The 17807-nt window shown below is 41.2% G+C and overlaps 1 protein-coding gene across 1 annotated transcript in view; it reads right to left on the reverse strand.

Moving 5' to 3' along the window:
* Positions 1-17650, reverse strand: part of EPS8 (epidermal growth factor receptor pathway substrate 8) — a 286550-nt gene extending 268900 nt beyond the window's left edge. The window contains exon 1 of the mRNA XM_011990822.1: positions 17556-17650. Within this exon, the coding sequence (XP_011846212.1) occupies positions 17556-17600 (45 nt within the window). The 5' untranslated portion in view covers positions 17601-17650. The remainder of the gene's footprint in view (positions 1-17555) is intronic.
* Between the last annotated feature and the right edge of the window lie 157 nt (positions 17651-17807).

The raw sequence follows: 17807 nt of genomic DNA on the forward strand, positions 1-17807 counted from the left end.
GATCTGTCCACACTTTCATTTCTGATTTTAGTAGTTTTAGTCTTCTGTATTTTATTTTAGTCCATCTAGCTGAAGGTTTTTCAGTTTTGTTAATCTTTTCAAAAAACCAACTTTATGTTCATTGTTTTTCTCTATTATTTTTGTATTCTTTATTTCATTTATCTCTAATCTTTATATTATTTCCTCCCTCTGCTAGGTTTAGGTTTGTTCTTTTTTTCTAATTCCTTGAGTTGTAAAAGATAGATTGTTTATTTGAGATCATTCTTCTTTTTAATGCAAGAATTTATAGCTATTAATTTTTCCTTTAGTACTGTTTTCACCGTGTCCCATAAGTTTTGGTATGTTCTGTTCTTGTTTTCATTTGTCTCTAAGTATTTTCTAATTTCCATTGTTATTTCTTCTTTGATCTATTGGTTATTTAAAAGTGTGTTGTAGCCAGGCACAGTGGCTCATGCCTGTAATCCCAGCACTTTGGGAGGGTGAGTTGGGCGGATCATGAGGTCAGGAATTCAGACCAGCCTGGCCGACATAGTGAAACCCTGTCTTTACTAAAAATACAAAAATTAGCTGGGCGTGGTGGCAGGTGCCTGTAATCCCAGCTACTCGGGAGGCTGAGGCAGGAGAATTGCTTAAACCCAGGAGGCGGAGGTTGCAGTGAGCCGAGATCACGCCACTGCACTCCAGCCTGGGCAACAGAGCAAGACTCCATCTTGAAAAAAAAAAAAAGTATGTTGTTTAATTTCCAGAAATTTGTGATTTTTTTGTTGTTGTTGTTTTCCTTCTGCCACTGATTTCTAGCTTCATTCTGTTGGTGTCATTCTGTTGGCAGTTTGCTTCTTCATGGCCAACATAAGAATTTCTCTTTTTGGTCAGCTGAAATGGAGTCTTACATGAGGCTCACAAGACTGACTTTCCCCACATCTTCACTAAATAATGTAACCTAATCAAAGCAGCAACTACTGCCCACATCATACACAACCTCGGCCCATACTCAAAGGGAATAGGTTGTACAGGGCAAGTACACCACAGGGTTGGAATCTTGAGGGCCTTTTTAGAATTCTGCATACAGCAAACATTAAATAAATACCACAAGATATTTATAAAAATGTACATGTAAGATATAACAAAGACATTGTAACAAACACCTGAGTACCCACTATTCACTTTTAGAAAAAAAGTATTATAAAATTTGAAGTTCCATGTACCTATCCCATTTCCTGTCCATCGATCATCAGTCCTATTCATTAGTATGTGCTTTTCTATAAAGAAAAGCATATTGCCACGTTTGTATCCCTCAACAATATACGGTTTGTTTTGCATAGTTTAACCTTATGGAAATGAAATTATCTGTATGTATTTACAACATATTTCTGAGATTCAACCATGTCGTTCATTTTCACTTCTGTGTAACATTTTGTGGTATGGATATACCATAGTTTATATTCTACTCTATTATGGATGGATATTTCTCTTTTAATTTTTGGCTATTCCAAACAATCCTGGCCATGAATATTCTTTTACATGGATCCGTGTATCATGTGGAAATGTTTCTGTAGGTTATATATGCAGATGTGAAATTGATGTGTTATGGGATATGTACAATTTCAACATCATTAGTATTACCAAATTATTTTCTAAAACAAGCCTGGTAAACATGGCAAAATCTCATCTCTTATAATTTACAGTCTTATCACACCCTTGCTTTACATCCTTGCCAACACCAACAAATGAATTTCTACCAATGGCCAACATAAAATGGTATTTTATGGGAATTTTAATTTGTATTGTTCTGATTACTGCTGAGTCTGAGCATTTCCCCCTATTTTTCCACTGGGTCGCCTGACTTAATGCTTAGTCGGCGTTCTTTATATACTCTTGTATTAGTGTGTTGTCAACTATATGTGTTGTAAATATTTTTTTCTGCTCTGACATGCTATTTCAACTCTGTGATATTGCAATAGAATTTCTTAACTTTGCTATAGGCATGTATCAATTATTTGATGGTTTGCACACTTTGAGCTTTACTATATAAACTGTTTATTTACTTGAAGGTCATAAAGACATTCTCCTTTGTCATCTTCTACATATTTTATACATTTGATTGTCAAACTATGAAATATTTTATATTTTGTCTAATGTGTATGATTTGAGATAGGCATCAAATTTCAGTCATTTTCAAATGAATAATATTTTTTGTCCAAATTTAATGAAGTTATTTTTTACCCAGTTATCACAGTACTGCTTTACCATTAATTGGATTTTTTTTTTTTTTTTGATGGAGTCTTGCTCTGTTGCCCAAGCTGGAGTGCAGTGGCGTGATCTCAGCTCACTGCAACCTCTGCCTCCTGGGTTCAAGTGATTCTCCTGCCTCAGCCTCCTGAGTAGCTGGGATTACAGGCACGAGCCACCACACCCAGCTAATTTTTGTATTTTTAGTAGACACAGGGTTTCACCATGTTGGCCAGGCTGGTCTCAAACTCCTGACCTCAAGTGATCCACCTGCCTTGGCCTCCCAAAGTGCTGGGATTAAAAGTGTGAGCAATCACGTGTGGCAAGATTTCTATATACATGGACTACTTATTCTCTACCCTTTTTCTATTTGTTTATCCCTATGCCATTGCCAAAATGTCTATTATAACTTGAAATTATGCTTGATATCTAGTTGGAGAAGTTATTTCCCCTTGTTTTTCTTTTTCTGGAGTGTCTTAACTATTCTTGGCCTTTTTATTTTCTATGTAACTATTAACATCAGCATGAAAAGTTTTATGTAAAAACAATTGGAGGATTAAATCCAAAAAGTTGGGAGCGCTCCTGGGATCATGGCAGACGGGAGGTAGGACTAGATAGCAGCTCCAGATAGAGCAGCATTTGGAGGCTTGCGTTGTTAATTTTAGCTCCAGATCAATTGCAACAACAAACCAGCAATCCCAAGAGGACCCACAGACCCTCTGAAGGAAGCAGAATGCTCCTGCAGGACCTGGGAGACCCTCAAATACTGTGAGTGCCCAAACTGTGAAAGTGGGAAAGGGAGATCCTCCTCTCCCAAACACACACCCCCACTGGAGAAGCTGAAAGTCTGTTTGCCGGAGAAGTTTCTGACTTTACCTGAAGCTGAGTCAAGTTAGAGAGCTGAGTGAAATACAGAGGCAGAGGAAGCAGCAGAAAGGCCCTGGGCGCTCACTTGGTCCCCTAGCAGCTCATTCCTGCCTGGCACCACAGGGATCCACTGGAAGAGTGGGCAGAGGAGCAGCGGGTAAAACTCCACAGAGAGAAGGGATTCTCTAGCTGAAACTTTGTAACAATTTGAACAGGGCGAGAAGCCTCGTGGCCAGAACTTGGGGGAGGGTGCAAATCTTGCTTGCAGACTTCACAGGTCCAGGAAGAACTAAAGCTCTTTTCTTTTGCAGCTAGGAGGTGGATAGCATCAGCCAAGTTTTCAAGCTCGTCTCACCCTCCACCTGGAAACAGACTTGGGGCTGTTGCGGGGACATGGTGGAAGTGAGACTGCCTTTTGCTTTGCGTGGGAGCTGGGCGAGGCCTGTCACTGCCAGCTTTCCCCCACTTCCCTGACAACCTGCATGACTCGGCAGAGGAAGCCGTAACCCTCCTAGGTACACAACTCCAGTGACCTGGGAATCTCACCCCCATCCTCCACAGCAGACGCAGCAAGGCCTGCCCCCAAGGAGAGTCTGAGCTCAGACACACCTAGCCCCACCGCCACCTGATGGTCCTTCCCTATCCACCCAGGTAGTGGAAGACAAAGGGCATATAACCTTGGGAGTTCTAGGGTCCTGCCCATTGTGGGTCCCTCTCCACACTACTCTAGCTGATGCTTTCTGGAAAGGGCCACCTCCTGACAGGAGGCCAATCAGCACAAAAATAGAGCATAAAACCACCAAAGCTAAGGACCCTCAGGGAGTCCACTGCACCCTCCACCACCTCCACCAGAACAGGCACTGGTATCCACGGCTGAGAGACCCATAGATGGTTCACATCACAGGACTCTGTGCAGACAACCCCCAGTACCAGCCCAGAGCTGGATAGACTTGCTGGGTAGCTAGACCCAAAAGACAGACAATAGTCACTGCAGTTGGGGTCACAGAAGCCACATCCATAGGAAAAGGGGGAGAGTACTAAACCAAGGGAATACCCCATGGGACAACAGAATCTGAACAACAACCTTCAGCCCTAGACCTTCCCTCTGACAGACCCTACCTAAATGAGAAGGAACCAAAAAACCAACCCAGGTAATATGACAAAACAAGGCTCTGCAACACCCCCCAAAAATCACACTAGTTCACTAGCAATAGATCCAAACCAATAAGAAATCCCTGATTTACCTGAAAAAGAATTCGCGAGATTGGTTATTAAGCCAATCAGGGAGGGACCACAGAAAGGAGAAGCCCAAGGCAAGGAAATAAAAAAAAAATAATACAAGAAGTAAAGGGAGAAATATTCAAGGAAACAGCTTAAAGAAAGAAACAAAAAAAAATTCAGGAAACTTTGGACACACTTTTAGAAATGCAAAATTCTCTGGAAAGTCTCAGCAATAGAATTGAGTAAGTAGAAAACAGAAATTCAGAGCTTGAAGACAAGGTTTTTGAATTAACCCAATCCAACAAAGACAAAGGAAAAAGAATAAGAAAATATGAACAAAGCCTCCAAGAAGTCTGGGGTTATAGTAAATGAACAAACCTAAGAATAATCAGTGTTCCTAAGGAATAAGAGACTTCTAAAAGCTTGGAAAACATATGTGGGGGAATAATCAAGGAAAGCTTCCCCAGCCTTGGTAGAGACCTAGACATTCAAATACAAGAAGCATAAAAAACACCTGGGAAATGCATCACAAAGTAGATCTTTGCCTAGGCACACTGCCATCAGGCTATGCAAAGTTAAAACAAATGAAAGAATTTTAAGAGCTGTGAGACAGAAGCACCAGGCAACCTATAAAGGAAAACCTTTCATATTAACAGCAGATTTCTCAGCAGAAACCCTGCAAACTAGAAGGGTGGGGCCCTGTCTTCAGCCTCCTCAAACAAAACAATTATCAGGCAAGAATTTTGTATCCAGCAAAAATAAGCATCATATACGAAGGAAAGATACAGTCGTTTTCAGACAAACAAATATGTGATACACCACATAAACAGAATTAAAAACAAAAACCACATGGTCATCTCAATAGATGCAGAAATAGCATTTGACAAAATCCAGCATCCTTTTATGATTAAAATTCTCAGCAATATACCTTAATGTCATAAAAGCCATCTATGACAAACCACAGCCAACATAATACTGATTGAGGAAAAGTTGAAAGTATTCCTGTAAGAACTGGAACAAGACAAGGATGCCCACTGTCACCACTCCTCTTCAACATAGTACTGAAGTCCTAGCCAAAGCAATCAGACAAGAGAAAGAAATAAAGGGCATCCAAATCTGTAAAGAGGAAGTCAAACTATCCCTGTTTGCTAATGATATGATCATTTACCTTGAAAACCCTAAGAACTCCTCCAGAAAGAACCTAGAACTGATCAAAGAATTCAGCAAAGTTTCCAGATACAAGGTTAATGTACACAAATCAGTAGCTCTTCTATACACCAACAGCCACCAAGTGGAGAATCAAAACAAGAACTCAACCCCTTTGACAATAGCTGTAAAAAATAAATAAATAAATAAAATACTTAGGAATATACCTAACAAAGGAGTCAAAAGACCTCTACAAGGAAAACTACCAAACACTGCTGAAATAAATCATAGGTGACACAAACAAATGGAAACACATCCCATGCTCATGGATGGGTAGAAACAATATTGTGAAAATGACCATACTGCCAAAACCAATCTATAAATGTAACTCAGTCCCCATCAAAATACCACCATCATTTGTCACAGAATTAGAAACAACTCTAAAATTCATATGCAACCAAAAAAGAGCCTGCATACCCAAAGCAAGACTAAGTAAAAAGAATGAATCTGGAGGCATCACACTACCTGATTTCAAACTATATTATAAGGTCATAGTCACCAAAACAGCATGGAACTAGTATAAAAATAGGCACATAGACCAATAGAACAGAATAGAGAACCCAGAAATAAACCCAAATACTTAGAGCCAATTGATCTTCGACAAAGCAAACAAAAACATAAAGTGGGGAAAGACACCCTTTTCAACAAATAGTGGTGGGATAATTGGCAAGCCACATGTAGGAGAATGAAACTGGATCCTCATCTCTCACCTCATATAAAAATTAACACAAGATGGATTCAGTACTTAAATCTAAGACCTGAAACTATAAAATTCTAGAAGATAACATTGGAAAAACCCTTATAGATGTTGGCTTACGCAAGGATTTCATGACCAAGAACCCAAAAGCAAATGCAATAAAAAGGAAGATAAATAGCTGGGACCTAATTAAACTAAAGAGCTTTTGCATGGCAAAAGGAACAGTCAGCAGAGTAAACAGACAACCCACAGAGTGAGAGAAAATCTTCAAAATCTATACATGTGACAAAGGACTAATATTCAGAGTCTACAACGAACTCAAACAAATCAGTAAGAAAAAAACAATCCCATCAAAAAGCAGACTAATGATATGAATAGACAATTCTCAAAAGAAGATATACAAATGGCCAACAAACATATGAAAAAATGCTCAACACTACTAATGATCAGGGAAATGCAATCAAAACTACAATTCGATACCACCTTACTCCTACAAGAATGGCCATAATCAAAATATCAAAAAACAGTAGATGTTGGCATGGATGCAGTCAACAGGAAGTACTTCTACACTGCTGGTGGGAATGAAAACTAGTACAACCACTATGGAAAACAGTGTGGGAGATTCCTTAAATAACTAAAAGTAGAACTACCATTGGATCCAGGAGTCCCACTACTAGGTATTTACCCAGAGGAAAAGAAGTCATTATTCAAAAAAGATACTTGCACATGCATGTTTATAGCAGCTCAATTGCAAAATAGTGAAACCAACCGAAATGCACATCGATCAACAAGTGGATAAACTGTGAGAGAGATATATATATAATGATGGAATACTACACAGCCATAAAAAGAAATACATTAACAGCATTTGCAGTGACCTGGATGAGATCAGAGACTATTATTCTAAGTGAAGTAACTCAGGAATGGAAAACTGTCGGGAGCAAGCCCCCCAAAATCCGGCCATAAACTGGCCCCAAAACTGACCATGAACAAAATTTCTGCAGCACTACAACATGTCCATAAAGGCCCTAACGCCCAAGCTGGAAGGTTGTGGGTTTATAGGAATGAGGGCAAGGAAAACCTGGCCCACCCAGGGCGGCAAACCACTTAAAGGCATTCTTAAGCCACAAACAATAGCATGAGCGATTTATGCCTTAACAGCATGTTCCTGCTGCAGTTAACTAGCCCAATCTATTCATTTAATTCGGATCCCTTCTTTCCCATAAGGGATACTTTTTGTTAATTTAATATCTATAGAAACAATGCTAATGACTGGTTTGCTGTTAATAAATATGCAGGTAAATCTCTGTTCAGGGCTCTCAGCTCTGAAGGCTGTGAGACCCGATTCCCCACTTCACACCTCTATATTTCTCTGTGTGTGTCTTTAATTCCTCTAGCGCCACTGGGTTAGGGTCTCCCTGACCGAGCTGGTCTCGGCAAGTGGCGTCCATTCATGGGGGCTCGAACCCAGGTCGAAGGGTTGCCAGAGTGACGGTTGGAACCGAAAACTAGCTGGAGGACACCCAAGTACTCTTAAAGCAATCCCCATGGTGAGTAAGAAGGGAAGCTCAGAAGTGTCAGGGTAACAATGGGGCAAGTTTGGGGTCTGGTTCGTTCCACCTTGGAACTTTTTCACACTGATGACAAGGAGGAATAAGAGTATAGCGAAGTGACAGAAGAGGTTACAGAACATGTTTATTTGCCAACTAAAGCTAAACCGGCAAAAGAAGGAGAGGTTCATCCCTACCCTTCTGCACCCCCTCCTTATTATTTTGAAGAAAATGACCCCCCAGATCTTTCTTCTCCAGAGGACACTGGGCGAAAAGTAGTTGCCCCAGTGACTGTTCCTGCAGTGCCTCGAGCGATGGCTCTTAGTTCTATTCAGGCAGGAATTCAGCAAGCTAGATGAGAGGGTGATCTAGAGGCTTGGCAGTCCCCTGTTAGAATACACCCCCCAGATCAACAGGGAAATATTACAGCTACATTTGAGCCTTTTCCTTTTAAATTACTCAAAGAATTAAAATAAGCAATAAATCAGTATGGACTAGGTTCTCCTTTTGTAATGGGACTGTTAAAGAATGTTACTGTTTCCAGTTGGATGATTCCTACTGACTGGGATGCTCTTACTGGAGCTTGTCTAACTCCTGCTCAGTTCTTACAATTTAAAACTTGGTGGGCACATGAAGCTTCCATTCAGGCTGCTCACAATGCCCAGGCCCAACCTCAAATTAATATAACTGCAGACCAACTTTTGGGGGTTGGCGGCTGGGCTGGTTTAGATGCACAACTGGTCATGCAGGATGATGCCATAGAACAGCTTAGAGGAGTGTGCATTAGAGCTTGGGAAAAGAATCACTTCTGGTGGAGAACAATGCCCTTCCTTTAGTGCTATAAAACAGGGACCCAGAGAACCATATGTTGATTTTATAGCTCGGTTACAGGAGTCTCTTAAAAAGATGACTGCAGATTTGGCTGCTCAGGATATAGTGTTGCAGTTACTAGCTTTCAACAATGCTAATCCTGATTGCCAGGCTGCTCTGCCATCTATCAGAGGGAAAGCACATTTAGTCGATTATATCAAGGCCTGTGATGGTATCGGAGGTAATCTGCATAAAGCTCCCTTGTTGGCACAGGCAATGGCAGGACTGCCAGTGGATAAAGGAAATACTCCATTTCCTGGAGCTTGTTTTAACTGTGGGAAGCATGGTCATACTGAAAAAGAATGTAGAAAAAATCAGCCAGTCAGGCTGCCAGATAGGGGAAAAAAGAAAACTGTTGAGCCTGAAATATGTCCAAAATGTAACAAAGGAAAACAATGGGTTAGTCAGTGTCACTATAAGTTTGATAAAGATGGGAACCCAATTTTGGGAAACGCCATGAAGCGCCCATCCCGGGCCCCGTTTTAAACCAGGGCATATCCAGCTCAAGCCATTCCCTCACCCCTGTACAATGTCTGTCCCTCGCCATAGCCAGGAGCGCCACAGTAGATTTATGCTGCACAAAAGCTGTGAGACTTCTGCCTGGGGAACCCCCACAAAAGGTCCCAACAGGAGTCTGTGGACCCTTGCCAGCAGGGACAATAGGATTACTTTTAGGAAGGTCTAGTGTAAGTTTAAAAGGTGTACAAATACATATAGGAGTCATTGATTCAGATTATAATGGGGAAATTCACATTGTTATATCTACTTCTGTTCCCTGGAAAGCAGAGCCAGGAGAGTGCATAGCACAGCTCCTGATTGTGCTGTATGTGGGAATGGGAAAAAGTGAAATTAAACGAACAGGAGGATTTGGAAACACAAATAAACAAGGCAAAGCAGCTTATTGGGTGAATCAAATTTCTGATAAACGTCATACTTGTGAAATAACTATTCAAGGAAAGAAATTTAAAGGTTTGGTAGATACAGGAGCGGACATTTCAATCATTTCTCTATAGCACTGACCATCCACGTGGCCAATTCAACCCGCTCAATTTACCATAGCTGGAGTTGGTAAAGCTGCTGAAGTATATCAAGGTAGTTATATTTTGCATGGTGAGGGGCCCGATGGACAACCTGGGACTATTCAACCAATTATAACTTCTGCACCTATAAATTTATGGGGTAGAGATTAATGACAACAATGGGGAACACAAGTTCTAATTCCACAAGTGGAAAAACAAAGCTTCTGCCAAAGATTAGAAAAAAATTTTTGATGGCAGCCATTATTAAGCCTCCAGAACCTATACCTTTAAAATGGTTAACAGATAAGCCAATTTGGATAGAACAATGGCCATTAAGTAAAGACAAACTGGAGGCTTTAGAGACATTAGTTACTGAACAATTAGAAAATGGGCACGTAGCTCCAACATTTTCTCCTTGGAATTCTCCAGTTATTGTAATTAAGAAAAAATCAGGTAAATGGAGAATGTCAACTGACTTAAGAGTCATCATTTCAGTTATACAACCTATGGCAGCATTACAACCAGGACTGCCTTCTCCTGCTATAATTCCAAAAAATTGGCCTTTAATAGTCATAGATGTAAAAGACTTTCTTTACTACCCCTTTCGCTGAGCAAGACTGTGAAAGGTTTGCATTTACAATTCCTGCAGTAAACAACCTGCAGCCTGCTAAACGTTATCACTGGAGTGCTGCCACAGGGCATGTTAAACAATCCGACTATTTGCCAGATGCATGTGGAGTAAGCAATTGAACCTACTCAGAAAAATTTTCACAGTTTACATTATTCACTATATGGATGATATACTTTGTGCTGCCCCCACTTGAGAAATATTACTCCAATGTTATGATCACTTGCAAAATTCAATTTCTCACGCTGCTTTAATTATAGCTCCTGACAAAATTCAGACTACTACTCCTTACTCCTACTTGGGGACCTTAGTAAATGACACTACCATTGTGCCACAGAAAGTAACCATACATAGGGATAAATTAAAATCATTAAATGATTTTCAAAATTTACTAGGGGATATTAATTGGATACAGCCTGCTCTAGGCATTCCTACCTATCCCATGAGTAATCAGTTTTCTATCCTTGGAGGAAATCCTAGTCTGACTAGCCCTCAGCAATTAACAAAAGAGGCTGAGGCAGAGTTAAAACTGATTGAAAAGAAGTCCATAAAGCTCTGATAAATAGAATAGATCCAGAGAAGACTCTACATTTGCTAATTTTTTCAACTCAGCATTCACCTACTGGTGTTATTGTCCAAGAACAGGACTTAGTAGAGTGGCTTTTTCTTCCACATACTAATTCATGGACTCTAACTCCTTATTTAGATCAAATCGCTACTATGATAAGGATTGTGAGAACTCGGATTGTTAAATTACATGGATATGATCCTGGAAAAATTATTGTCCCTCTCATGAAGGCACAAATACAGCAAGCTTTTATAAATAGTCTTACTTGGCAAACCCATTTAGCTGACTGTGTGGGTATTCTCGATAATCATTTTCCTAAAATGAAGCTGTTCCAGTTTTTGAAATTAACTAATTGGGTTCTCCCTAAAATACCTAAATTTAAAGCAATTGAAGGTGCTGAGAATGTTTTTACAGATGCGTCTAGTAATGGCAAAGCTTCTTATTTTGGCTCAAAAAGTAAAGTTTTCCAGACGTTCTATACTTCAGCTCAAAAGCGGATCTTGTAGCTGTAATTGACGTATTGACTGCTTTTGATATGCCTATTAATGTGATTTCTGATTCTTCATACGTGGTTCATTCTACACAGCTACTTGAAAATGCTCAGTTACGATTTCATACAGAAGAACAACTGATGACAAAAACAAAAAAGGAGGAGAAATAGGGATTACAGGACAGCCCATACACAATTGAATCTAGCATCATTTGGTGAAAAGATCTGATAGCAAAAAGTTGGGAAATAGGTAAAGTAATAATTTGGGATAGAGGTTATGCTTGTATTTCTCCAGGCCAAAATCAACAGCCAATTTGGATACCACCAAGACACCCGAAAGCTTACCATGAGACCGATGCTGATGAGGAGATTCTGGGAGGATGCTGAGGACCCTGCAGCTGCAGCCATGTCAAGGCTGATGCTGAGGACGACCCCAACTGTCATGAGCAACACCTGTTGAACACAGCCACCCACCTGGGGACAGATCAAGAAGCTGTCACACATGGCAGAAGAAAACCTGAGGAAAGCAGGACAACCAGTCACAATGAATAATTTAATGGTAGCTATGATAGCGGTTATCACCACTGCCCTGAGTATTCCTTCAATAAGGGCTTGTAATAATGCCTGGATGCAATCACTCTATGACACAGTTACACATGCTTTCTGATCTCAGTATTTACCATAATAATCTGCTCCTATAATTGAAGCATACAACCCTCAAAAACCTGTTTGTAAACAGGATTGGATCCAATTAGAAAAATGAATGTACTTGTTTAGGAAGATTGCACTGCAGAACAGGCAGAGGTGCTGCACAACAATTCCTATGGAATCATTATTGATTAGTCCCCTAAGGGGATGTTTAGCTTGAATTGCACCTCTCAGTCTGCATGCCACAGCCACACTATGTTCAGATAATCTGAACAAAACAGTCAGATGGTAGAAATGATAAGCACGGCAAAAGTTTCTATTATCTGGAACCATGGCGATATAGTGGCACATCAACCTCAAATGATATGGCCCGCTCTAGGAGCTAAACATAAGGATTTGTAGAAACTACTAATGCTCTTAAAAAGATAAAAATTTGGGAAATAATAAAAAAGCATCTGGAAGAACACTCTACAAACTAGTCTTTAGATATAGCAAAATTAAAAGAACAAATATTTAAAGGATCCCAGGCACACCTTACCTTAATGCCAGCAACTAGAGTGCTTAAAGGAGCTGCAGACAAATTAGCAGCTAGTAACCCATTTAAATGGATTAAAACACTTGGAAGCTCTGTGATTGCAATGATGATTGTGCTTTAATCTATGTTGTCTTTGTATAGTCTGCAGATGCAGATCCCGACTCCTGCGAGAAGTAGCTCACCGTGACAAAGCTGCCCTTGCTTTTATCTCTTTGCAAATCAAAGAAGGGACACATGTTGGGAGCAAGCCCCTCAAAATCTGGCCATAAACTGGCCCCAAAACTGGCCATGAACAAAATCTCTGCAGCACTATGACATGTCCATAATGGCCCTAACGCCCAAGCTGGAAAGTTGTGGGTTTATGGGAATGAGGGCAAGGAACACCTGGCCCATCCAGGGCGGAAAACCGCTTAAAGGCATTCTTAAGCCACAAACAATAGCATGAGCGATTTATGCCTTAAGGGCATGTTCCTGCTGCAGTTAACTAGCCTAATCTATTCGGCCCATCCCTTTGTTTCCTATAAGGGATACTTTTAGTTAATTTAATATCTATAGAAAAAATGCTAATGACTGGTTTGCTGTTAATAAATATGTGAGTAAATCTCTGTTCACGGCTCTCAACTCTGAAGACTGTGAGACCCGATTCCCCAGTTCACACCTCTACATGTCTGTGTGTGTGTCTTTAATTCCTCTAGCACCACCCGGTTAGGGTCTCCCCGACCGAGCTGGTCTCAGCAGAAAACAAAACATCGTATGTTCTCACTAATAAGTGGGAGCTAAGCTATGAGGATGCAAAGGCATAAGAATGATACAATGGATTTTGGGGACTTGGAGGGAGAAGTGGGAAGCCAGAGAAGTATTAAAAGACTACAAATATGGTGCAGTGTATACTGCTAGGGTGATATGTGCACCAAAGTCTCACAAATCTCCACTAAAGAATTTACTCATGTAACCAAATACTACCTGTACCCCAATAACTTATGGAAAAATAAAAATAATAATCTTAAAAAGGTCATTGCCCCCGCTCCAAAAAAAATTGGAACTTCTGTTTGTGATTGTATTGAATCTGTAAATCATTTTGGAGATGTATTTATTTTCTAGGTCTGCCATAACAGATGTTGGTGGCTTAAACAATGGAAATTTATTTTCTCACAGTTCTAGAATCTAGAAGTCCAAGATTAAGGTCTCTAAGTTTCCTTTCTTCTGAGGCCTCTCCCCGTGACTTGCAGATGGCTACCTTCTCACTCTGTCCTCATCTGGTCATTCCTTTGTGTTGTCTGTGTCCTCATCTCCTCTTCTCAATAAAGACAACTGTTGCACTGGATTAGGGTCCACCCATATTGTGTCTGGAATTGGTGGGTTCTTGGTTTGCTGCCTTCAAGAATGAAGCCCCAGACCCTCATGGTGAGTGTTACAGTTCTTAAAGATGGTGTGTCCGGAGTTTATTCCTTCAGATGTTCAGATGTGTCCGCAGTTTCTTCCTTTTGGTGGGTTCGTGGTCTCGCTGACTTCAAGAGTGAAGCTGCAGACCTTTGCAGTGAATGTTACAGTTCTTAAAGGTGGCGCATCTGGAGTTGTTTCTTCTTCCCGGTGGCTTTGTGGTCTCGCTGGCTACAGGAGTGAAGCTGCAGACCTTCGCAGTGAGTGTTACAGTTCATAAAGGGGGCATGGACCCAGAAGAGTGAGGAGCAGCAAGATTTATTGTAAACAGCAAAAGAACAAACCATCCACAATGTGGAAAGGGACACTAGCAGGTTGCCACAGCTGGCTCAGGCAGCCTGCTTTTATTCCCTTATCTGACCCCACCCACATTCTGCTGATTGGTCCATTTTCCAGAGAGTTGATTGGTCTATTTTACAGAGAGCTGATTGGTCCATTTTACAGACAGCTGATTGGTCTGTTTTGACAGAGTGCTGATTGGTGTGTTTACAATCCCTGAGCTAGATACAGAGTGCTGATTGGTGTGTTTACAATCCTCTAGCTAGACACAAAGTGCTAGACAGAAAAGTTCTCCAAGTCCCCACTAGATTAGCTAGATACAGGAGTACTGATTGGTGTATTTACAAACCTTGAGCTATACACAGGTTGCTGATGTTGGCATTTACAATCCCTGAGCTAGACATAGTGCTGATTGGAGCGTTTACAATCCTTTAGCAAGACACAGAGTGTTAGAAAAATTCTCCAAGCTCCCACTAGATTAGCTAGATACCGAGTACTGATTGGTGTATTTATAAACCTTGAGCTAGACACAGGGTGCTCATTGGTGTATTTACAATCCCCTAGTTAGACATAAAGGTTCTCCAAGTCCCCACTAGACTCAGAAGCCCAGTTGGCTTCACATAGTGGATCCTGTACCAGGGCCGCAGGCAGAGTTACCCGCCAGTCCTGTGCTGTGCCCCTACACTCCTCAGCCCTTGGGCGGTCGATGGGACCGGGTGCCATGGAGCAGGGGGCGGCACCTGGTGAGGCTCAGGCTGTGCGGGAGCCCACCCTGGGGGGCTCGGGCATGGAGGGCTGCAGGTCCCGAGCCCCACCCTGTGGGGAGGCAGCTGAGCCCCAGTGAGTTTCAGAGCATGGTGCAGGCAAGCCGGCAGTGCTGGGGGACCCAGTGCACTCTCCACAGCTACTGGCCCGGGTGCTAAGCCCCTCACTGCCCTGGGCCGGGGGCACTGGCGCGCTGCTCCGAGTGCGGGCCGGCCAAGACTGCAGCCCCTGGAACTTGTGCTGGCCCGTGAGCACAGCGTGCAGCCCCGGTTCCTGCCTGGGCCTCTCCCTCCACACCTTCCCACAAGCAGAGGGAGCGGGTTCCAGCCTGGGCCAGCCTAGAGAGGGGCTCCCACAGTGCAGTGGCAGGATGAAGGGCTCCTCAAGTGCTGCCAGAGTGGACGCTGAGGCCGAGGAGGCACCGAGAGTGAGGGCTGCTAGCACGTTATCACCTCTCAATATGACCTAATTTTACCTTCCTTATCCAAATACGGTCACATTCTGAGATAGAGAGGATTAGGACATTATTTAACATAGGAATTTGGAGGAGGGAAACCCAATTCAGCCCATAACAGGGGAGCACTGATATTTTCCCAAAATTGAACCTGCCAACCCACGAATACAATATATCCATTTTCCATTTAATATTATTTAACGCCTTTAATAGACAGTGATACATTTTGCTGAGAGGCATTAAATAATATTGAACATCATGTTGGGTATCCCTTTATTTAATGAGATCCCCTTTTCTCCCTTTCGTACTATGTTTTAAGTCCTAGAAGGTTGACATTTATGGACCCCATTAAAGGGCTCCCTTGTCTTCTGGGCTCTGACTGGGTTTGACCAATGGGAAGCATGGGCAGAAGATCTAAAAGTAGATATCCATTTCCCCACTTCTTCCCCATGGCTGGGCTGATGATAATTGGGAGCAGTTGTGTTCCTCTACTGATTATTCCACCTCTCGCCCAGAGCCTTCTGCTGCAGCCATACCTTTCTCAATGAAATCAGCTTCAGATAACTGCTCCCTTTCAGTTTCTCGTTCAGATCTACGGTTAGTGCCCCATTTTCTTCTTGTTGGTTACTTTTGATCCTGGCCACACTTCTGTAACTGATCCCTTCATTACGTTGCCCTCAACTTCTATATTTCAGTGTGCCAGTTGTCTTTTGCTGGGGAGTACACTTTGTTTATTCCAATGTACTTTATAACTCTTGATGCCATTTAATATGGTATACTTTAAAATTACATTTTCTGTTGTTGCTAACATATAGAAATGTGATGTCTTCATTACACACACACACACACACCAAAAAAAAAAAAAAAACCCAGTAATGTAGCCATTGCACTCTAGCCTGGGTAACATAGTGAGACCTTATCTCTTTTAAAAAAAAGAAAAAACCAACTCCAGTAACCTTTCTAAATTCTCTCATTAATTCCAGTAATTTGTATTAGTTTTTTTTTCTTTTGAGACACGTTCTTACCTCATCGTCCAGGCTGAAGTGCAGTAGCAGAAATAGGGCTTATTGCAGCCACAAACTTCTGTGCTCAAGTGATCCTCCTGCCTCAGTGTCCCGTGTAGCTGGGATCACAGGTGTGTACCACCATGCTAGGCTAATTTAATTTTTTTGTGGAGTCTGGGTCTCATTCTGTTGCCCAGGTGGGTCTTGAATTCCTAGACTGGAGTGATCCTCCCAACTCAGCCTCCCAAAGTACTGCGAACTGGAATTACAGGCATGAGCCACTGCACCTTGCCTCTTTTCTTTATATATAACCTCTAAAACAATTTCTAATCACAGATTTACAACTTTCTTTGGAACATTTATGCATTTTTAAGTTTCCTGAACATCGAGTGCAATGCTGTATAGAACAGGCAGTAGCAATCATCTGTCTTGTACCTAATACAGAATGCTTTCTGTGTTTCACCATTAGGTGTGGGGTTTCAGATTGTCAGGTTAAAAAACTCCCTTCTATTTTTAGTGTCTAAGAGTTCTTGTAAGTGAAAGGATGCTGAATTCTATCAAAAACTTTTTACACATCCTTTGATATGATTTTCTTCTTTAATCTTTTAATATTGTGAATTTTATCAATTACATTAACCTGTCTTCTAATATTAAATTGACCTTGAAGCCTACACAATTGGTCATAATACACAATACTTTCAGAACTCAGAATCCAAATGAGCAGGAATACATTCTTTAGAGCCAAGTAGGTACCATAACTTACCAGTTATATTTTTATCTACACACAATCAGCAATAAATGAACATGTATCAGTATCTGACCAGTTGTGTCGTTTTGACTGGCTCTTTTATTTACCTCCATCAGTAATGCAACAATCTATTTAATCAGTAAACAGTAATGCTGAGCATTCACTAAATGTCATTCACTTTTCTGGCACTAGAGTACAAATGACAAAGCCATGACCATTGCCATTAAAGAGCTCATAAATGTGTGAGTGGTGTGTATGTGTGAGACAAAAGGGAGAGGCTGACACAAAGGAGGAGTCAAACAAAACAAAATGAAAACGTATATAGTAAGTGCTTTACTGTAAGTGAATGAACGAGAGTACTAAGGAAAAAGAATGGAGACATATTTCAAGTTCTCACGTTGTTTGACGCAAATCTTGTAGACGGTGTTTGCTGCAAAAAGATGAAGAAAACATTCACAGACATTTATGTTGATTACATATTTATTGGTATGTGCCAAGATGTTTTGATCTTGGGGATGAAGTAGTAAACACAAAAATCTCTGTTGTATCGGGCTTACATTCGAGCAATACACAAACAACTTGCCCAGAG

Source organism: Mandrillus leucophaeus, unplaced genomic scaffold, assembly GCF_000951045.1.
Source record: "Mandrillus leucophaeus isolate KB7577 unplaced genomic scaffold, Mleu.le_1.0 Scaffold383, whole genome shotgun sequence".
Lineage (NCBI taxonomy): Eukaryota > Metazoa > Chordata > Mammalia > Primates > Cercopithecidae > Mandrillus > Mandrillus leucophaeus.